This window comes from Anopheles marshallii, chromosome 3 (assembly GCF_943734725.1).
Source record: "Anopheles marshallii chromosome 3, idAnoMarsDA_429_01, whole genome shotgun sequence".
Taxonomy (NCBI): Eukaryota; Metazoa; Arthropoda; class Insecta; order Diptera; family Culicidae; genus Anopheles; species Anopheles marshallii.
The window spans coordinates 47,278,994-47,303,252 of record NC_071327.1 but is presented as its reverse complement, the minus strand read 5'-3'; the positions used below and the strand labels follow the sequence as shown (position 1 = coordinate 47,303,252).

The 24,259-nt window shown below is 42.8% G+C and overlaps 2 protein-coding genes across 2 annotated transcripts in view; both read left to right on the top strand.

Moving 5' to 3' along the window:
- The window catches only part of LOC128713966 (uncharacterized), a 58,224-nt gene extending 44,209 nt beyond the window's left edge, over nucleotides 1–14,015 (top strand). The window contains exon 6 of the mRNA XM_053808841.1: nucleotides 13,909–14,015. Within this exon, the coding sequence (XP_053664816.1) occupies nucleotides 13,909–14,015 (107 nt within the window). The remainder of the gene's footprint in view (nucleotides 1–13,908) is intronic.
- On the top strand, nucleotides 3,862–5,646 carry LOC128713967 (uncharacterized). The gene has a single exon (XM_053808842.1). It carries the CDS (start codon nucleotides 3,862–3,864, stop codon nucleotides 5,644–5,646), a length of 1,785 nt encoding a protein of 594 aa, XP_053664817.1.
- Nucleotides 14,016–24,259: the final 10,244 nt, after the last annotated feature.

The window sequence follows — 24,259 nt, the reverse complement described above, 5'->3', positions numbered from 1 at the left end:
CACCATGAATATTATCTGAGGGAAATATTTTTTATGCTAAATTTTGAAGCCAACATAGCAACAAAAGTAATCAAACAACCATATTTTACGTATTGGGAAGACTTGTTAGCCAATTCTCTTCGACAGAAGCTTTTAGCTAGTCACACAACGACAGAACATCAATGGGCTTTCTATTTGGGTTCGACAAATTTCCCTTTAAAACCATTTTGTTTGGCTGCTCGTGATAAGTCACATGTGATTAACAAATTTAATCATTCATAGCATTAACCATCACATCGTGTATTGTGCGGCTCCAGGAAGAAACGATCCATTTTTAAACATTTTCTACTGCCTTTTTCAAACAGTTTGACTGATCGTTGAAATTGCCTCAAGAAACGGTCATGTTTGTTAGATACTTAGAACAGGCGTAAGTAAAATTACCAGTATTCCAATTTCTATCATGCGTTTCGATAATCTTAAAGGCTGTAATGTATTGCCGTGTTAGCATACCTGTCGTACAAACGATACATGCGCCAAACGTTTTATTGCCTTATGCAATCCCTAACAGTATGTACCGATGATTGATTATCGTGAATCGATCACTGAACATAAGCTAAACCGTACCAGACGATTTTTTTGCTGACAAGGTGTGATACGACGGATAAAGTTTTGCTTGATTTAATTTGATTGTAATAGACGTATAATTTCGAAACACCTGTGCGCGTTGTGGAATACATAATCGAACATAATATGAATTTAATGTGTTGAGTTGACAGCGTTATTGACAATATGTTGATTTACCCATATTTTGTTATCAAGTACGCTTTAAATTACAATTGAATTCAATAAAAAGGAGTGGCTTAAGCATTTTCATTTTCTAGTCAATTTCTGTTTCTACATGTTTCTGTTTTTTTTCTATCCTTTGATTTGGGAAAGTAGGAAATTGTTTCGTTTTTAAAATGCGGTATTACTGTTACTGATATCCTGCTTCTTTCTTTACTTATATGCTTGAAAACAAAAAATGATCCGTTTTTAGTTGTTGTTCATTATAATAGCAGTGTTAACTGCAAATTAGGCCCCACATTCAATCAATGATTTCTTGTGTATAACGTTTTATTAGGTCTTCAAATCTTGAAAATGCCAGATTTACCCTAAAAACTATTAATGAGGCAAATCATACCAAAAGTTAAATATGATTAAGCTTTTAGCTTTTAGAAAGATTAAGCTTTTAGCCTGTACCTGTCAAATAATCCAGGTACCAGGCTGTATCATTCTCATCATCTGTATCATCATGTATCATCATCATATGTGCATATTCGTGACGGACATGGCATTTTGACATATAGAATGACACAAGGGATCACTTTTGTAAACTAAAATTTGACATATATCGATTAAAGTATAAAAATTTAACTTTTAATTCAATTCATTTGGGGCGGCCCGGTGGCATGATGGTAGCGGCGCCGGTCTTCACACGAGCGGACCGGACCAAAACCCCATCCGCGCCAATCCCCCGTAGCAAGGACTGACTATCCGGCTACGTGGTAAAATAAGTCGATATGGCCAAGCCGTTCTAACGAAAAAAAAAATCAATTCATTTGAAACAACACATAAGTCTGATAATTAAAATAATCCTTTTTCAGTTCTTTTCGTTAAAAAAATTTTGTTTACATATTTTGCACACTGGAAATATGGCCTAACCTGGCTCAGCCTCAACTGGCCTCAATGGCCTCAACATCTGTCCAGCTTGGCTTAGCTGCTTTCATTAGGAAACCAATCTAATTCTTCTTTCCTAGGCTTAACTTGGCTTGCCATTTGTATGACGAGCTATAAACGGATAAGCCTGGAAACGTCAAAACGCATTAAAAAAACTGGCTAGAGTATGATTCCGGCCAATATTGGACTATTATCACAAAAATGAACTGAGTATTTCTACTCATACTCAAAGCAATGTTCAAAATACCTTGAAAAATTTATAAATTATGTCGTATAAAAGAAAACTAACTTTTTTACACTTAAAACTTAAAAGTAAACCTCAAAACGTGGATGAAAATCTTGAAGTATCACCCAAAAAGACGACCGAAATATGAATATTTTCTACGGCGTAGTCTATTTTTGCCTTCTTGGAAGATAAAACTAACGTTGACTAGATAGTAATCATAATTACTAATTAAAAATGTACAAAATAAGAAAAATTAAATGGTCTAATCCAAACATTACCATTACCAATCAATCAGCATGTTTCTACCCAGTTAATATGACACATATCAAGCAGACAGAACTCAAGCAAAGATAGTGTCGTTATTTGTTGACTGATGGCCCCAAAATAGTGTTGTTAGGCGCAGCAGGATGTCGGCAACACTTAAAATGTGTGCTTTGTGCTGAATAACGTTCACAATATACCGCGTAAACGGTTAAACCGTAACTATTAATCGAAAATGATGGCGTACTCACATTCGCCACACAAAAACCAAAGGGAACAATTTGCTTAATTGTACGTTAACGTGGCCATGTTAACCGTGGGGGGAGATCATGATGAATTTCCAGAACATTTTCAGAAAAGACCTGCCGAATCTATTCCGCTGTACGACAGAAAGTTCGTCGTACAGCTCGTAGAGCTCGTCATTGTAACGGCTCCTCTGTTATCCTTCCATTCATACAAGTCAAAAATCTCTCTGAGCATCTTCTTCCCGAAGGCGGCCAGCTATTATGCTCGAGAGCTGGAACTACAATAATTGTGTATAGTTCCCACTTTATTCGTAAGTTTTAAATTGCTTTATAAACTACAGTGTATTTCTTGCTACCGTACAACCATACCAAACCAAGCGTGCAAGTGTCCATTCAAATAACAATCCGGTTCTATTCACATTAAAATCTCGTTTTCGTACTGTTTTATTACTCGCCACGTCGACAAAGTGTAACTTTATTAAAAAGAAAGTAAAACAAAAAACACCAGCATCATCATCAGTTCATCAGCGGACACCATCGTGTACGTAGTGGATCGCGGAGAAGTAGACTTGATTATTAATATTTCGTTTCAGTGCTTCACTTCGGGTATTCTGCACACAGTGTTTTTAAGTCAGTGGTTTCAATTACATATTTCATCCCTCCCACCACAACACATGCACGCTTGAAGCGCACTCCAGTCCAGTCCAGGCTGCTATCCAAATTCAAAACAGTGCCATCATTTCGCTACCACAACCCAACACGCAACACGCCTCACGAGAGTGTTCGTTCGGACACCTGCCGCTGCTTCCTCTCGTGCCGCAAAAAGTGAGCGTAAAGTGCGTCCGTATGGTGACAATAATCATACCCATCTACGTAGTGATCGTCGTGTTCGTAACACTGCTGGTAATACTGTAGGGAAAAGCGGGCAAGCGCACCGGTGAACCACCCAAATGATCGTCCATCCCACCTGTGCAACGGTGCTCGTACTCCGATGTTGTTGCGCACCGTGCTGCTACGGTACAGGTCGGCTGGGGTGCACCGGTGCACGTGTTACACTGCTGCCGTGCGCTAGACAATCGATCCGATCGTGAGCATCACCACGCGTAGCCCATAGCTTGCGCTGTTGAGGACGGGTTGGTGGGTTTGTTGTTTTTTTTTTGCTGTTTCGGTGTACTTTCGGTGTCAGTTTGAAGAGGGTGGGGCAGTATCCGGGCAGCTTACGCCAGGTTCGTGTTCGGCACGGAACGAATTGCAAACCGTCTGCGGCAGGGCGAACACATTCACGTCTAATCAGTGGGTCGCGCTAGTACTGGGAACAGTACTAGCAGCGCCTAGCCAGGGACCGCAATAGCATCGACACGCAGATATCCCCGGGGCCAGAACGCACCGGTGCGAACAGCCAGCGGTACGTGGGCGCAACGCAGACCGGCGATCATGGCGAAGGTGTCGGCCAGCACGCACCAGGACCCGGCCATCCTAGACATGATGGAGATCAGCAAGAAGCGCCCGCCGAAGCTAAAGTCTGCCGACCGGACCGTGTCGGTCCGCATCGACAACTACTCACCCGGCAGTGGTGGTGTTGCGGGTGGTGGAGGATCGTCCGGGGGTGGTGGTGTTGGTGGTGGCGGCAGTCGGGAGGGTAGCGGGAGTGCTACGGGTGGCAGCAGTCCAATCATGCTGGACAGCAGTTTGATCCTGCACCATAGTCCGGTCGAGCGGCTGTCCCCAATACCGTTGGCAAAGCATTCACCCGATCCGAAGATATTCTTCCGTAGTGAAGCATCGCCGACGTCGCTGAAGGTGGAAGATCCGTGGAGCATCGCCCGGAAGCAGTTTCGCCGGTCGGACACGCTGCACGTGTACTCGCCCTCGATGCATCAGCTGCGCAAGGCCACCTCGTTTCATTCGCGCAGCAACAGCGGTGGGTCGAACCCGGACGAGATAGTGGCCGCCCCGATCATACGGCACAGCAGCGTCCGGCACACACATATCTATCCGCGCGAGTATCTGGTGAAGCAGGACAGCGGGGGAGGCGTCAGTAGCGGCGGCGGTGAGGACGAGGATGAGGGGCTGACGGTGGCGGCCGCGGCGGCCGCAGCAGCAGCGGCCAACTACCGTCAGCATTCGCCGAACGTGAACGCCAACCGGCGGAACTGTCATATGCATCGTTCGTTCAACGACCAGCAGAAGCGAAACGCGGCCTTCCTCCGGAGGGACTCGGTCAAGTTCCATTCGCTCGGCGAGGACATGCCGGCGGAGGTGGTGGATCGGAGTCCGCGCGAGGCGAAAAAGTTCAGCTCGGCCAATGCGTCGCTCGAGAACGAAATCTATCGATCGCGCAGCAATAGCCGCACGGACAAGAAGGGCGAATCGTTCTCGGAGTTCGTGAGCCGACAGAACAGCAAGAAGTACAACCAGAAGAACAGTACCACCAGCCTCGATCAGGCGCTACCGTACGTGGGGGGCAGTGGGGGCGGTAGCTTCCGAAGGTCGCTGATCCAACATTCGAACGCACACCTGCTCAGCCCGAACCCACCGTTTCTGGACGACTTTAAGCCCCAGAAGTCGCCCATCTTCGACCAGAAGAAGTCGTACTCGCTGCGGTACAAGAACGGGCGCCAAGATGCGCGCGAAAACTTTAAAGCGAAAAAGTCGAAAAGCTTCATCGTGGATCTGGAACCACCGCCGCCGGCGATTATCAGCGCGACCGGTAGCCCGTACCGCAAGGACAGTATGGCGTTCACGCCCGAGGAGGCGGACAAGATTTACAAAGCGTCCCGGAAGCTTTCCTCCAACCTGATGCTGGACGACATTGGCCGGACGGAGATATCGCCCATCCCGATGGACATCATGGACATCAACTATGGCGTGATCATGAAAACGTACCAGATGAATCGCCAAAAGTCGCTCGGTGCGTCGCGCAAGGGTCGGCGAAAGTTTGCCGACAAGAAGCTGGCGGGCAGCAGCTTCGACGACGATACGGAGTCGTCGAAAAAGCGCAAACGCATCGTCTGCATCGTTATGACCGTCTTCCTTGTGCTGGCACTGTTCAGCGTGCTGGCGGTGCTGGTAACGCTCACCCATACCAGCTCCGGCAGTTCCGGCACGTCCACGCAAACCAAGACACAGTACACGTTCGCGCGCGACACACCAATCCACGCCATCCCAACGTACATGGTGTCGAAGGACTCGCCGAAACACTACAACGGTGCCAATTGATGCGGCAACTTTAGCCGCTCCCGCCCGCTGAACGCACCGGTGTCGCGCTGGCAGGCGCGGGGCAGCGGTGGCGGCGGCGGCGGAGCGGTTACGTCCGACGCCATCATCTGTCTGGTGGAGCAGCACAGTTAGTAGCGTCTCGGGCGACGTCGTCGTCGCCGGCGTAGTGTTGTAGCGGTTAGCCATAATGGAACGAGCGTTAATAGCAGCAACAGTACCAGCGGGGACGTTACCGCCCATCGTGAGGTAGTCGGGAGGGGAGCAGATCGCAGCATCCGTGGTGGCAAGGGCGGTGAACCGAGCGCGAACATAACAATATCCAACGAAGTGCCAAGGACGACCCCGGCGCAACAGCACCGTTACGCACGCGGGCGGCCAAATTTTTTTAGAAACAATCTCATCGGACGTCGAAGACGGGGAATGGCGGCATCGGTCACCGGAAAGCAACTCGCTCGGTTTCGGGCAGCACTGATACGAAGCATAGTAGACAATGCCGATACGGGCGGTGGCAGAGCCTAGCACCGGTTTTTGGAACCGACGGAGCCACGGAGCTTACCAGTAGAATGTGTAGAATGCAGGATGCGTTACAGGATGCGTGTTTTGCGGGGGCAAGTGTTTGTTACGGAGAGGACGGCGAACGGCGGAATGGGCCCTCCCGGAACATCGACTGCAAAAGTGATCAGGTGTATCGAGCGGTTTTGCGAACGGGCAGCCAGGATACAACGGTAGCGCACCGTACGCGCCCACACGAAGGAACAATCGCAATCTATTTATATATAAATATACGATACAATAAGTGGATTTAACTCTAGTGCAGTATTATCGGGAACGTCTTGAAACGCAAAACAAACCATATAAATCTAACTACCAGTAACGTAAACGTAAACATAACTCTAAACCAAAAGACAAACATGATAAACTAAAAGCAAAGGCAAAGCGGCATACGAAGCAACAGGCGCATTATTGGGTAAACATTTTAAATAAGCAAACTAAAGCAGTTTAGCATACGAGTATAATCTGAGCAAAAAATGGAAAGCGAAACCCGCATACTTACTAGCGTGACCAGTAGCGCAAGCATCTAACCGTAAAGTACACACAAACACGTCAAACAATAAAGAAGAGTAAAGTAAACAGCCAAAATAATCATTAAACGTTAAACAAAGCAAAGCAAAGCCCAAACCCAACAATCACAACCCAACAAAATCTTAATCAAAAAGGCAGAGAAACCATCACGGTAAATCAGGTAAACATAAACATATACTAACAAAACTAAACGAGTAAACAAAGATAACCCATAAATTTAAACTCCGTGTATGCAAAAACGTAGCAACTGATGATATTGTGAAACAAAACAGTGTAGTATGTGTTGGTTTTTTATATATTACAAGAAAATGTAGCGCGGGTTGCATTGTGCATTTGCTGCACGGTACATAGACTGTACTCCCCGTTCTACGACGGAACGTCAGAACAACTCTAAGCGATAGCGTACGTCATTCAGAGTGTTTGCAACAGCGGGGCAAAAAAGGGAACCAACCCAAAGCCAACGCACCAGCGAAGCTAGTATACTGATCTCGGGTGACATCGTTTGGTTATGTAGTGCCTATATTTCCGGTGGTGTTTCTTCCTTTGTTTTTTGCCTTATGTTTTGGAATAAAAAAAACCGGAAAGCGTCAACTATCACCAAAAAAGCGAAACAAACTGTACTGGAATGATGTTAATTGCATGTTTCGAAAGTCGGCGCTGCGCGTAACGCACAGTACCTCAACCACTACATCGCGTTGCGCAAAAAAACACATGTTCATCGTCACACCCGTCACAACAGGACCGTCATTTAACATGGCAGTTACAACGCCAGTGGCCTTAAACCCAAAGCAAGGATAATGGTAAAGTGCATCCCGACCAGTCACCGGTGTGCTTGCGCGATTTTGGTTTAGCCGAATAAGGTTTCATTGCGAATGAGTTTCGTACAGAGATCTGGAGATAAGTACATTTATCGCCTATGGAACGTGCCGGTACGAGATTCGAATTATACCCGATAAACCAAACTTCAACATGGAGTTAGAAGGATTTGATCGCTCAGGTAAGTTCATGGTGGTGCAGTTATGGTTATTTTAAACAGTACATTTCTCCAAGCTTACGATAAAGCAAGTAGCGGAAATTGATAGAAATAAAATTTATAGTATCACCATAAATAACACTTTAATGCACAACAGCACTACAATTGCATTCACTATACGATTTTATACCAATTGTGTTGGTATGTTAGAAAACATGTTATTAAGCACAAACATGACGATTAAAATTTTCCTAATAGTTGATTGACATGAAAAATGTGAAGAAAAATAAAAAAATAGCAAAAATTACAAAATAATTTTGGCCTTTTTAGCAACAAATTTTGAATTTATGAAAACTACAATGAAATGGAGGCGCCTGGTACCGTACAAGCCGCGATCAAATTCAGCAAAGTAATTTGGAATACGACATGTAGCAAATGGACGCAACAACGAAAACACTTAAACCAAAAAAAAAAACAAAATCCTTATTCATTTTACATGTTCGAGTTACTGTTCACAATTACCTTCCCATTTTTCCATTAACACGCGTAAAAGTGCTTTTATACGATCGCAATTTTCGCTTAACCTGTTAACCTTAAACTGTTAAACGCTTGTTTCAGTTATCTCAGTGGTCTTAGCAGGTCTAAACGCGATGCAGACAAGTATTTTTTCTTAATGCAACTAAAATTACGCTTACGCCAAAACAGGCCGTTTAATTATTTCACAGCTATGCAACATTTTTTGACAGCACAAGCAAGTTACCATTGACTCAAAGTTGCTGTCATTTATTTTCAGCTTTAGAGCTTGCTACTGTTCCAAACTTTTCTATACAGAGGATTAGATTTTTTTAATATAAAATAGAAAATAATGTTGATCGAATTGCTTGAGAAATCGCATGGAATATGAGCATGTAGCAACTTTTGGTAAGGATAAAGCTTTGGATAAAAGCTTTCAACAAAGAAAAAGGCCTTGATTTACTTTAGCAATTACTTTAAATAACAAACTGTTTATCTCCCATTGCTTGTGACAAGTTCTGTATGAGATGCGCCTGTTTGAATTCTATTAGTCCACGTTTTATGTAACTGTCATGTGCTTAATCATTGTTATTATTCATTTTCCAAGAATCAGTTTTTTGTTGTTTTCCACTGTTATAAAAATCGGATGAAGTCATCAATAAATAGATGCTTATTACATTAACCGTAACATTATTATAACGATGATTAAATCGTTATAAAGATTCCCAATACGTGCTAAAGCACCTATACTTTCATTTAATGGAGACGCCTGGTGGTTCATGATAAATAAATAAATCGCGCTGCTAAACGTTATTGCCACAATTTAAAGTACATCATCTCATTGCTACAAACAAGCTGATACATCACCATGAACGCTTGACACTGTGTCTCGTTTCTCACACATTTTAAGACATTTCCATTACGACGAACTAAAGGAAAGCCACACCAAAAAAAAAGACGCAAAGCAAATTATTACAGACAATTACTTTCTGGCGTGGTTTATTGCTTCGTTGTGTTTAGATTGTTCGAATGTTCTTGTGTGGGGGAGTGTCCGTGTGTGTTCGAAACATTCTCTATTTGTTGCACCACGAGTTGACCATGGGTTGATCATTCCATTTACGAGCTGCTCTGCGCGAGCTGAGCACTCAAATATGTTCGTGTCCTTTGTTATCTACGTTTGATGTTGTGTGAAAATCAAGCCACTAGCTCAACTTCGATCCTTTTTCTTTGCCCATGACACAATATTGATCTCAGCGCAAATAAAAGCTTTTTTTGTGCCCATTTCCAGAAGCTTTGGTTTTATGCTTTATCACCATCCTGTTCTGCCTGTTCAGTGCTTCAGCTACGTTTGTGTATTTTTTTTTTATTGCAATTTGGAACGAGCGCTTCGCACCCTCTTGGCAGCAGATGAAGAACACTCCACCGACGACACAAAGTGCCGTACCTTGGGTGAACCGTTTACCTGCCGCCATTGGTATTGCGCTCTACTTCAAACCAGTATCTTCAATTTCTTTCTAGCCAATTGAGTTCGTTAGTGCGCCATCGGCAGTTAATCTGGATATTGTCCTTCCAACACCCCGTCCTGCTCAAGGTCGCCTCGGGCAGTAAATTCTGTCGACGAATTATAAAATAATCATGCTGCGGTGCGAGCACTCTCTGGCCAAAAATGCTAGGAAAACAGGTCCAAATAAAGGCGAACCACGCAATACGGAGGCGTTCTTGAAAAAGGACCTTTGTCTGTTTTTTGTCCTCCTTTTTTTTTTTGTTTTCGTTTCGGTTGCCATTTGGTTTGGAAGGTTTTTTTTCCTTTTTCGGTTTTGGGTTGTTTTGCTCACATCCACCCTGTAACCTTCAGCTGCCCACACATTCCAAAGTGCTCTTCCCAACACTCCCCTATCTAAACCAAACGAAACCGAACACGAAACAAAAAATTAACGAAAAAAAAACCCACTGCACAAATATCGCACCATCGTCTGTCTTTGACATTTTACGAGCCGCCGAGTGCAGAGGAGGATAGACTTATGCGAAAGATTCTCCAAAACGCACCGCACCCGGGTACGCACCCGTACCGTAGCCCATAAAACAAGCAATGGTAATTCCATGTAATTCCATTGTTTCATGTTTCCCTCGAAACGTTAAATTTCGATGCCATCCCGGGGCTGGGCCGGAAAATGTTGGACACTGACAGGGTCCCGGGGTGGACCTGGTTCGATCCTGTAAAGATGAAACCGAAACCGAAATGGTCCGCAACGGGGTTTGCCCCTCTGGGCGTGGGTATTTGCCGTTTTTATTTACTCTTGCCGTTTGCTTACTTGCCAGTGTGGATATGTGTCTGTGTGCCTTCGTATATCCGTTCTAGTTACGCCTCTTGGACCTTTGCAAACCAGCCAACAATGTTCGTTTGCTTCCGCTCGGGCCTGCAAAATTAACCCTCCGAAGCAATCTGATTTAATTCAAATTAAACTACCAACTTACTGTCGGGCGACTGAGCGACGGGTGACTTCAACAGCGTGAAAGAGACCTCTTCATCTCGTAAATCAATTTTATTTCAACAAGCTTTTCTAAGGGCGTTCTGTTTGGTGCCGTCCGTGGTTTTGCCTGCCCCTGATGTCTAAATGTTGTCCCATCGGTCCGAGTGCCCCTCCAGGGGGTTTTACTTAATTTTCGAGACAACTTCCCCTCCTCAACTGAAGCGAGTAGGAGTCTTTTTGTTTGGCACTTTTGATTATATCTTTATGTCAGTTTAATGTTTTCCACCGAACCAACTTTACACAAATTGAAATGCAGTGTGTGCGTTTAATCGAGGTTTTATGAGAAAATAATTAAAATAATCATTATGCAAAACCCCCCCCCTTTTAGTCAACGGAAAACTAATCATTGCAATTGTTTTCTCTTTTACTTACAGGTAAGATTGATTCGCAATTTTGCAGCGACCGTACTCGATAACTACTGTGAACGATAAGTAGAAATGTGTATTACGATGTTGCTGAACTAATTACCTACTTTTACGAACAAAAAAGCTTCTAAGGAAGAATCTTCTTCAATTCCCCCTAAGAATTTCTTGAACAACTGCTAAGCTAAGGGAAAAGGTTCTGCAACAGGGTTCCTGATCCAACCCTTAATCTCTCGAAGACATGCTTCAAGTGTTGAAAACATGATATCGTGTTGCCTCATATTCTATCAAACACCATCCTTTGCTCCAAGAATGAATGACGTGAAAGAGACAACTGCAGTTACTTAATGTCGATCATTATTTCAGAAAATTGACCATTGAATCATCACGAAAATGATTTCTTTGCAACGGTGAAAAAGGAATGAAGCAAGCTTCTTTTTATAACTTTATAAATTTTATTAAATTAAAAAGAAACTTTACGCACTCCGAATGAGCATCATTCAGGATGGATTATTTCAATTTAAAAAAAAAGGTAACCTGGAAAAACCTGCTGCCTAACGAGTTTTAGCTCACAACGACTTAATCACTGGCGTCTAATGAACTCGCGTTAAGAGATGGTTGACTGCAGTGTCTTTTCTTCGTATTTTGTCTATTATTTATTTGTTCTTTCGAAATATATTTACAACAAAGAGCATCACTTGGTCGTCAACCCAGCCTCTCCGGTTTAACGCTGCGTTTAGCTGTTTCATGATAAGCTAGGATAAGTTAAGGCGTCAGCGCCCTCTGTGGTGAAACAGCGTAACCTTAACCGTAACCAGCTAGGTATAGCGATCTAGGTCGAACTGTTTACATTTGTAACATGGGACTTCTACTTTTAAATTTCTGAAACACTTGTTCCTTCTTTATGGTATTGCAAATCGGAGTGAAAGCTGAAGCGTCGTTTGGGCTAAAGTTGGAAAGCATGCAACGGCAGAGCGCAAGTTGTCAAACCGTACGCGCTCCGAAAATAAATTTAAATATTTATCCCAAGTTTCGCTTGAGTATATCTTCCAAATTGGATCGCGAAATGAAAAGTTACACATTATTCTGAAGTTTCCAGTCGACAGTCAGACACCACGCTGTTTATTTACCCATTTGAGCAGTTTTGCAATACCATTCGTGGCATATCGTTCGTGTGTTTTGAAGGCAATGTGTTAGTGTCCCTGAATACATCAGTTAGAACAGTGTTTTTATCCTGTTTAAACATTTGAAAATGGGTTTAGAACTTTTACAACATTGACTCTTACTATAGTGCATACTCATTAAAAGATGTTTCCTCCATTTACCGTTCAACTACACGGTATGTCAAGAGAAAATCGGAATGCGTCAAAGTTGTAATGCATACATGTCAAAACTGCAGAACAAATTATCGACTGCTAGTTTTCCTTTAATTTTCCATTCAATTACCCGGAAAATTAAGTGAAATTGGAGGGTAAATTACCGATTGGTTGATTGAACGTTTCGAAACCAGTGTCGCGCTTATGTTTTTCTTGCAATGCATTTGGCAGCGTTCGCACTGCAGTCGAGCGTGTTTCAACTTTAGTCTGGGCTACGTTTAAGTTGTTGTTGTTTGTCCTTTCACTTCTAACTACGTTTAAGATACAGAACAGGTATCTATTTTCTATTTTCGACAGTTAGATACAGTAAGAAAAAACTTAACATTTTATAAATGATATTATTTTAACACTAAAAAATACATTGAAATCATTTCATGTATGTATAGAATGTATTTTTTATACTAAAAATGTTTTAAAATACATTTAAATCATTTACACTGTACCTTGAAGACTTTTTCCTGTATTTTTTTATATTCATATTAAATATATTTGTGTGGGATACATTTACTAATAATTCCTCAAAAACTATCTATGCTATGGCAATGTGATATTTTCGAACAACTTACACGCGCTACACAGGTCATTGATCTCGTGTACGTCACAGTCTGCGTGTTTTTTTTCATAAAAATAAGCTCATCAATTATGATTTCAATAAACCATTGAAACACTCCCACTTGCGCCAAACTGGTTCGTCCACGACTCAGGCACTTCATTGATTAGCGCAAAAGGATCAAATTAGCAAAAGAGTACCCAATCGATAAATTACTATCGTCGTTGTTCGCTTTTTCTTTCAATGGTCTTTACCATCAAATCATGAAAGGATAGCGGCAAACGGAAAAGATTGATATTCATACTATGCGGTACAACAAACAACTTACCGGGCCACAAATTCCGGAGCTGAGGGAAGATGTTATCTTATGTCATCAATCGGACCACCATTGCCAACTCAGTTCCCTCGAGCTCCCTCGGGGGAGGGACGAGACGAAGCGTCGATTGGTTGGTTGGGAGTCGTTTGTTGAACTGATAAATACCAGAACACCAGTGCCATCCCGGCATTCACCATGGTTTGCCTTTATCTTCTATCCCTTCATCCGTGAAATAAGAATAATGCGCTGCCGTGCTGTGCGTGTCCCGTAGGGAACGAAAACGCACCGGGGAGCTATCGCGATTTGTCGTACACTGAGCTGATAATGGCACAATAGAATTGTTGTTTTCGAGTGGGGATTTCTGTGTGTTTTTTGTACCGGTCTACGGTCGCTGTTATCAGCACCTATTCTGCACGGAACATGCGTCATCGTTTCGATTTCGCGGAAGGACACATAGTTCAGCTAAAGACATGCTCCCACTGATCCCTTGCACTTCTAGTAACCGGACTCTCATTCTCGCCATCTTGTTCTTCTTTTGATTCTTTTCCTTCTTTGCAGTGCGCCAAGAGAACGAACGGCTCATGCGAGAGTCGCTCGACAGGGCGAAGATGATTAAAAACTACACCGAGTACAACCGGATGATTGGTGGCGATGAAATTCCTTAACGATTTATCCTCGGTCCGATAGGCGATGCGCCCGCGTTACAGATCTGCTCGCTGTTCCTGCTAGCTGCCGACATCTGAGAGATCCGGCGAGATACACGTTGACATCATCCAATGGCGCACGCCAGAAAGACGTTGGTTTGCAACCGCACACCACACACCACATACATGCTAAATCTACTGAACGACCGTACAGCGAACGTACAGCGCAGAAACATCATCGTCGACGACCGGTGTAGACGACAGGATTGGATGGATCGTTTCGAGTGAAACCGGTGGGAATTGATCCACTGGTGGGTGGGTGAAGCAGAAACGATGGGAAACCCGCCTGGTGTGGACGTGGTGCGGCCGGATGCCACTGAAAGTAATGAAATTCAACAGGCCAACTTCACTTCACATCTCTACGGACCAATTCTAGGTTAACTCGATGGACCAGCGTTACTTCACTTGCTACACGTTTGTCGGCCTCCAGATGCACAAAAAAGCAAAACACAAACACACTCAGCTCAATGGCGAAAGCTCTACGAAAGCTCATCCACTGGGTAGAACATGTTTTCCAATACTAGAATGACGGAGCAGTTACTTTCAAGCGAGGTTCTAGGTTCAATTCCAACTTCTGCATATCATCGTGACTAATTTTATACATCCCATCACTTTTCACACTTCAAATGCGTCTGTCAGGAAAGGGTGGGGCTGGGCAAACAAGAGGTGCGAGAAAAAAAAACCCCCGTAGGGACCATAGTGTCGAATACAGATGCTCAAGGCGCGGATGCTCTGTTTACAAAACTCGTCTCGCCACCTTCACCTTCACAGAGGTAGAGAGCGCCTGGTTTTCCACGAATTCGGCTGACCGAAACAGACCCTGGGTAAAAGTAAGGCGAAGGAATTTAGAGATCCGTGTTGGCAATTTGAGCCACGATTACGCGACGCACCACCCATGGGCCCGGGCGCATAAAACGTGGAAAAGGTTCAATTTCATCCATTTTCCCCGGGACAAACTTCGGGCAGGAACTTGCGCACGCCACCAACCACGTAATGGTTCCCCGAAATTTGCGCGAACAAACATAATCACTTTCTGGTGGCACCCGGCGGCTAGGTAGAAGGTTGACGGTTAAGCGAAAGAAAAAGGGACCCTCAAAAACCCCTTCACCGTAAGAAGAACAGAAAAAAAGCACAATCAATTTAGTGAACAGCTCGAAGCAAAGCGAACGGTCGCAGGAAGGGAAAAAAGGCAAAACTCAGCATGAACACACACAGACACACTCACACAACGAGCTAGAATTCCGACGACAATGGTGACGGTGCTTCAGATTCAGGATTAGTTTAGCGTTTCACGTGGAAACTGTGTAGCTTTTTGGCGCTTGCCTTTTTGATTGGATGATGTAGTGGATTTCTTGACAGTAGTTGACAAACATAGAGGAATTGTTCACTTTTGGAGTTATTTTATGGCTAGGTTTCGGTTTACATTGCATTAGCTCCGCCAAATCATTCATGGACTTTTTGGTTGTTACATAGCTATTTTTACAATGAAATAACATGTACATTTCCTTTTTTTGTTTGGGTTCCACAACTTTAAAACATCAAAAAGCAATATTGGTCTGAATGGGATTTGTTACCGGTCCCGTCGAGGGAAAACTAGCAACAAAACCGCAAAAAAAAACACGGGATCTGTCTGGAATCATATTAGTAAAATGTAAATAAAAGCTCCTTATTTCGGTTTCTCTTTTCCTTTTTGTTTTATGCAGGTCAGTACTCTTAATCTCCTCAATCTTATTTAAATTCAAATTCAATTATTTCATATTTAATAGCATTATCACTAGGTTCTAAATTCTAAATTCGTCCCAATAACGCAAGAATTAAAACATGGTTGGTAATGAAAGGTAATTAAGACAGTACTTTTTTCTCATTAAGAAATAAATTTACACTATCTGTTCTAATTGACCAATTAACGCTCAACAACATGGAGTTTATGATAAAATTAGCATTAAAAGAGACAACTTCCGTTTTCAATATTGTTACTATATATTATTTTTATATTTTAGTCCAGTTATATTATTTCATTGTCACTATATTTATATTACACATCAGAATTGTTTCCACTTGTAATATTAAACAAATTACAGCACGTTCGAAAAAGTTTAATTTAATTAATTCTGTTTAAAAAGAAGTCTTCATAGTAATACATAGATAGTACGAAAGTGAGTTTCGGTCAGTATTACCTAGACCGAAAAACGGACTTTTTAATAAAAAAAACATTGTAATCAAACTGTTGGTTATTTTGAACTACACATCTCTAAAGAAATAGTTAATTCCAAAGTTAAACTAATCCAACACTTCAAGCGTAACAATCGATACACCTCACCGTACCCATTCTAGGTGCACCAAAGTCCATGCCTGAGCTAGATTATGATATTACTTTCCGGGATGTGTAGGCAAACAGTTGCTGGATTAATGTGTATTTCGAACGAATTATATTAACGAATCAAAAATTGGAAACCCCCAATGAAACGAAAACTGGTTGGCTTGGGGCTTTTTTGCGGCGGGAGGGAACGAGTTCCAACCCCAAATTCCCACGACAAAAGACGTGACGACGTTCATCGCGCCCTCGCTAAAACCGAAACAAAATATGCAAATGCAAAACAAAGGAAAACAAAAACTGAGAAATAGAGAGAGAGTGAAAGAGAGAGAAAGAGATGGTAATATTACAAGCGTAACAGAAAGCGGAAAGGGATGTAGTCGGCAATGTTGTTGTGTTGATGATAGTAATTGTTAATAGCGTGTAAGATTTTTAAGGCAAAGCTTCGAAGTATATTATATAGATGCGTTTATATTTAGCATTGGTACCCGGGTATGACAAACCAGCATTTTGTGGCAGACATTATTTAACGCAGTTCGGCAAAAGGCAGGGCACTCTCGCGCAGATCGGTAAAACTAAGAATCGGCTAACGGTTGCCACCAGCTGCTCGCTCAAGTACGTTAATCGTTCATTTTCCGCTCAGGTGTGCAAGACCCCAAAAAACCCATTGCTCCACTAGAGAGTCGTTTAGCGTGTCAGGCATTTTAGTTTTAAAATAACGAATGAGCTGGGTGCAATGTTTTGTGAGGAAAGTCCACTTGTTACAATTGTACGTTACGCGTGTGATAAATTAAAAACGACCATTACTATCCACAATTCGCCATGCATAACACATTAGAAGATGTTGCCACAATGCGAAAAACAACGATCAATGCACACCCACATCGATGGGGGACAGAAAATAACGCTGATGGAAAACGCAACGAGGATCAACTCGTGCAAAACAATCAACTCCCATGTCGGTATGGCACAAGAGCGCAGAAAAAAAATTAATCACAAGTGAAAAGTCAGCATTTTCCGCCGGTCAATTTGAAACATGCATCAGCGTAAATCCCACTTCAACCAACTCACCTCACTGCCCCGCTGACTGTTCTTTTGATGATTCCGACAGCGTCATCCACCCTCCAGAATGACTTCCTGCATATGCAATCCCCATTAGCCAACCCCGTACCGATGCAACTGGCCTGTCACATTCGTTTATCACTACCCCTTTTCGGTGCGTGTTTCGTCGCTTATCTGATGGTCGCTTCGTACCGTGACGTTCCCGAAGTTCCGAGCGACACTTTTAGTTCAGCAAAATGGTGCCCACTAGCGCTGACAGATCGTTGATATTTATACTGCATAAAAAAAAAGCTCGCCCTAGGAGCTTTTCTGTTGCGGTCCCGCTCTGACAGTCACATCGCAGTGCAAAGACCGGGATGGTCAGGTGCAGCGACAACAATTTATTAACATCCTATCAGCACCAACTTCACGGCACCATGTTGAATGGTGGAAGGGTGGGGAGGGGGGGAAGGAAGGTTGATTGGGTGGTCACGTCGCACGCAGCACCAATGATAATGGGCGCACGGGTATCATCGGGACTATCAACGCTTAAAGAACCGGATAATTCGCCTCGACGCTCGTTCCACTTACGGTGTAAATGGCAGTGTCCTTTCAACGTCCGGGACCAGGTGTCACTTCGTTTTAATATACCGACCCAAATTTTCGCTTTGGGCTTCCCACCTACACACATACAGGGTCACCCCCGTTTGGATAGTGAGTGACTAGGATCTTCTTTTCTTTTTTTTTGCACCATCCTGAAGCAGGACCAGCTTCAACATCCCGGTAGATCATAACAACGATGTTGCTCACCGTGCAGTTGCTGCCGCTGATGATGATGATGATGATGGTGATGATGGCCCAGGACGCACTGCCCATAAACACGCAAATTGATCATGATTTTGGCTTGGCCGATTTTGGGCTACGATAAGTGAAAATTAACTAGCTCCATGGCAAGGTTCGTAGTGCGGGATCACCAGCTGGCAAATGCCCATTTTCGCTAGTCGCTTAAATTGAGACGATTTTCCCACCCACGCACACCGGTGGTCAGTAAGTACCGTTTTCTTACGCTAGCACTTGGGCGCGTTTATTCACCTTCTTCCGCCCCCAAAAAAAACCTTCAGCAACCCCTCGGGGAACGTTGATTGATGATGTTGCTTACTTCGGCGACGCATTTCAGCGACGAGTCAACGCGACAAAACATTAATAAAGAGCTTTGGTGGTGAGCGACAAAACTTGCTGGTGAAAGTTTTCCGCAAAAACCACCCCACCCCCTCCCTCCTTCCCTCACACCTCCGAACGGTGGAACTCACGTTTGCAATTGAAGGGATCGCGTGACATCGCGCATTTGCAAGTGGCATTTTGACCGCAGAATGGGTCCCGTTGTGCACAGCTGCTACGCTGGGTAGATCAGTGCCGTAATAATGCCTCCTAGAAACAAAGAGAGAGAGATAGAGAGAAAGAGTGAGCAATGATGAGGGATGAGGGGGTGCAGATATTTATATAAGAATGATATTTTACGCGACCGAATCGTACATCTTCGGTTGAGTAATGTTTGGGGGAAATATTAATCATTACATCCCGTGCGACTCGCTCCAATGGTGAACTTTTGTTCCAGCGTTCAAGGACAAGTGAAACTTTTCAACCCCTTTTCCAAGGAGCAAACGAAAAAAAACAGCACGCTTCAACATCCAAACCAAGGGACAGTATGAACCCAGACTCTCCAAACTTGACATAATAATGATGACTTCATTACACTCCACCGAACATCTGGGGGCATTTGCTGATAGAAGTTAAGGGGGATGGGGGAGAGTCGTTGCAGAAATCAACCACCGAAGCTGTGCTGGGAATGAAAGGATAAATTGTCTCGTGCTCCAGCATCCGGATGCGTTCGGGCATGGATTTGGGCACCACGGAAAGTTGACTAGTGCCAAAGTGATTATGCTTATTTTGGTGGCCCTACCCGATCGGCTGGCGACAAGGCGATGTCTGATGCTCGACTTTTGCGTGATGTTTGCAAAGGATTCTTTGCCATTTCGCGGGGGTAGGGTACGATTGCGAAGAGACACACGCTGGGTGGCACGAAATTTCATTGCATATTTATGAGAACGGCAAGTTTTCTAAAGGAGGTTGTGTATGTATGTGTGTGTGATTGCATTTTTTTATTATAGTCCTATACTTTCCTTTTTTTTCGGGGGTTTTTTAAGGTTAAAAGGTTTTGGGCAGATTTTTTTCCTCCTCGGGTAACAGATCCCCTCCCCTCGGAAAACCAAACCAACCGATCGCTGCCATCATCAGCATTATCTTTGATGGTGATTATTGACCATCGGTGTCGGATATGCAGCCGTGATAATATCTTTAGCAGACGGAGATGTAACGAAAAAAAGCCCCAAGAACCCAAGCTCCATGCCAAGCAGTTCCAGCTGTCACCCGGTACAGCCCGGTGGGTGCGTGTTAATTTGAATTGGAAATCACCAATTACCACCGAGGCTGCCACAGCCACGGTCAGGGCGCTGGGTTCAAAATAATATGCGAAGGCCACGTACCACCACATGGGCATGTACGGTCGGTGGCGCACGAGGAGGGATGCGATGCACAAACGCGTAAAATAAATTCACACCACATGTTCACTGCATAATTTTCCATTCCTTTTTTATGTGATTTGTTTCCTGTTCGTCCGTGCGCCGAGTACCGTTGTGTTAGGAGCATAAATAAGTACGTGGCGATTGTAATCGCTAACTGTCGCTTTTATGGGAGCAAATGCTTATTTCCTCATGATTCGAAAATATTTTCATCTTTCAAAACTGTTTTTTTGCCATTGCCATTTCAGCGCTTCGAAGAATGTTTTTACCCGTAAGATGGGGACGAGATCAATGTTCCACGAAATAAATTGCCTTTGGTAGACCTTTTTTGTAATCTTTGCCGCAGCTCGTAATAAACAACACCCTGTAGGTCCCACCAAATACGCTGCATAACGGCAATTGGAAGGGATGGATTATTGCTAATAATGCAGATTTTTATCACCAGTGAGGTGATTTCATCAGTTGATCGATGCAAAAGAATCCGTTAGCGTTGGAGCTGCAGTTCGCAAGAGAACAGCGGAGAGCAGCACCAGAGTATGTCATCTAATTTCCCAAAATTTTCCCAATATTTTTAATTGGTGGAGAATAGCTGGGGATGGCCCGGTGGCATGATGGTAGTGGCGCCGGTCTTCACACAAACGGACCGGACCAAAATCCCCTTCGGACCAACACCCCGTTCTCAGGACGGACTATTTCGCTACGGGTAAATAAAGTCACAGAGAGTCAGAAATGGCAGGCCTATTGACCTATTGAGTCAACCTCTTGAGGTTGTTGTACCGATAAAAAATAACAAGGAGAATTGCTGGCATAGTTATTCCATTCTTGCGTTTTGTGATGACCAAGCATTGAGCTTCATCTTGAAACATTTTTGGCGCTCCGAGACGTTATTCGTATGCCAAAGCAAAATTGCCCATTTTAACACGTAAACTACGGCATCTGCTAAGGAAATCTCACGCACTTATTCGTAATCTTCATGTGTCCAACATTGCTCTATAATCTTCACCACTACAAAGGTGTGGGATAAAAAGCATAGTAAAAGTATTACAACTTCCCGATCCATTCGTGCCCAAACATTAATCAAAAACATATTTTCCGTCATGATTCAACATGATGTTGCAGTAGCAGAGTTGTAGTAGCAGAGCGCAATGTAGAAATCCTGTATTTATGTTCTTCTACGCGGCTAGTTGCGCTGGAACGCAAACTTATGCGGGAACGCTAATTATATTTCCCTGGAAACCAATAAAGTGCCACTTCCAGCAGGACATCAAGTTTAGCCATCGCCATCCGTTTCCAACAGCATTAATCTTGCGGGCAGCATACAGCCGACCTACGTTTCTCACCACTGAAACACAATATTATTTATAGTTATACAACTTCACATCATAACTGTTCAGAAACAAAGTTTCGTCCACCCTTGACGGAATCTGCTTTTCGTCCACTTTTGAATTGGTACTGTGCACACGTTGACGCTCAGTTGTTCTGTGGCCTTTTTTTATCTGCCTGACACAATCCGAATGTTGGCACAGGTATGCAGCATACAGTGAAGATGGAATTGTTAGTAAATAAACCACCATCGATCGGTACGGGCAGGCAAACATCGGTTGGTTTTTTTGGTTTTTGGTAAATTGGTAAGAAAATTAATCCAATCTAACTTTCTTCACACCCGGACATATGGGTGCTGTCGTGATTCGTCGACAATGATCAGAGACATTATATTTTCCACAAGTCAACGGCGTGTAAGCCCTGCACACAGCTTGGTGACATTGCAACCAGAAAACGGAGCTAAAAATCAATTTCCTCCTAAAGTTCGCTTCCGGGCCAGTCTGATGGGATCAAAGTGAGGATTACTTCGCACAGTAAACCAGATCACACGGTACATTCATCTTCACTGGTTTGTTTTACCTTTATTTCCTTTTGCGTTGCCAAAAGTGTCCTGAGGTCTTGTAAACTTGTTGCTATTATAGGATTCGAATTTAGAGGCAGGCATGGGAGGATAAGTAGTAACAGGAAAATAAAATGCAAAAGAAAACATTGTAACCTTTTAGCAGGTGGCCCTCCCAAGCCTTATAGTGACAGCCAACGTTTACGCGCGTTAGCTGCGAGTGTAAATCCGGCTGTCTGTGAAAGTCAGGCTGATGGAAATGTTGAACGCCAGTTGTACAAAACTGTTACACACAAGATGTATTCAAACGGTTTCACTTCCTTTCGGAAAACGTAAATTAGCCAATTTCCAAGCAAAAGATATGTACACCTCTTTTACGATTGTTGTTGAATTAAGTAATTGCCGAAGAAATTATGTTTTAGTGACATAACAACAAACCAACAAACAATTCTGTATCTTTATTGGGTTATTTCTCAATTAGAAAATTTTGGTTTGATTGGAAATGACATTTTGCTTTTCTTTAAATGGAAATCGAAGCTTAACGGAAATGAGTCTACAATAAAAAAAAGACATGAGAACTGGAAGGGCCGTCAACGTGCGAAGAATTTCTTACGCGTATGTATAAGTAGAGATATGAAATATAGCAAAACAACAACAAAAAAACACACACAATAAAACACAGCTCACTAAACTATAATGCGACAGATACGATTTTATACCAGATTAAGTGTGAAAAACGAGTGTGAAACGCATAAGTGCAACTGTCTAACCAATAGCGGGAAGCGAAACATATATAAAACAACAACACTTTTTTACACTCACTCAAGAAGCAAAATATAAAACAATCAAAAACCAAAACGAAATCACTAAACAATCCTTTTTATAAACTGTAATTAATAAAAAAAACACACATACACACAACAGGAAAAAAAAATCTGCAGATCGGTTAATAAATGAGTTAACCAATTAACCTGGTGAACTAGTGAAACCAGACTGAAGAAGGGCGTGAGTGATTTAAACGTAGCGCGAGAGCGAGAGGAGGAAAAACATATTCTTCAAAGCAGTGAGGGATAGGAAAATATGAAACATAACAAACATCTAACGGGTCGCTTTATTGTCATATAAATGCTAACAAATCAACAACAACAAAAAAAAAAGAAAACCACATTTGTTGCGCAATAGTCGAAAGTCGAAAACTATCATGACAAGCAAGAAATATAAAGAATTGTTTATAAAAAAAATTTACGCACAGCCCATCGCAGTTGCATTCGTTTGAAATTACTATTTCAAAACAAAACTTCCAATCAACCAGTCAAAATTTCCTAATTAGCTCATTTCTTTCGAATCCGAAACACATTAACCTAGCAGCGAGCTGGTTTTGATTTTATAAATACCCAAACCAAAACAATAACAAAACCAATTTATGGCAAACATTATTGCACGGCATGCTACTAATAGAGAAAACCGAGAAGAGAAAACCGAAAGTCGTTCGAAAACTAAAAATTAACAGACTTGTAAACATTTTATTCTCACTAAAGCGGACGAAAAAGGAAACGGGAACCGTGCAAATTTCATTAAACAGACATGTTTACAGATTACTACCTAAATGCAATGTAATATAAAGGAAATGTAGGTGACGTTAATACGGAAGAAAACACACTCAGACACAATCACACCCACGCGGATGTCACCAGTTCGGGGGTGTGTCATTAGATCATTTTGCAAAAGTGATCTAAAATGTGGTGAAAATGATACAAAGCACACGTTAATACTATGATTGGGTGAACAGAGTTGTTAGTTAAAACAAATAGACACAAACTACACATTAAATGTCACAAGTTGCGTAGTTACTCGGAAGCGAAATGGAAACGAACGAATAAAATGAGGGGAAGAAATTAAAAAAAAAAAACAAACAAACACAAAAACACAACGTAAAAGTGAGATAACTTAAAACAGTTGTACTTATTAGATAAAGGAACGAAAACAGTAACGGTGGATGGACAGGGAAAATTTTGTTGAAAATAAGAAAATCTTGTAATATGGAAAAGAAAATAATGTATGTGAGAGAAAGAGAAAAAAGCGTGTGAAAGAGAGAAAGAAAAAAAAAGCGTATGAAAGAGAGAACGAGAGGGAGCTGCTCTCCAGACGGATGCTGTAGCGAAAATGTGGTGTTGTACGGATGTGTAAAAGCGTAAAAAAACCCGGAACGATGTTAGTGTTAGTTCACTTGTTAGAAAAAGTGTTATTTTCCCAAGTAATTGCCGCTTTTCCTGGACTCATTTGTATTGGCTTGAAACGAAAAGAACCGAAAGGTAAGAAGCGCAATGGGATGGCTCATTAATGCATATGCTGCGGAGCGAACAACGATGTGCGCCTTTTTGGGGGGACA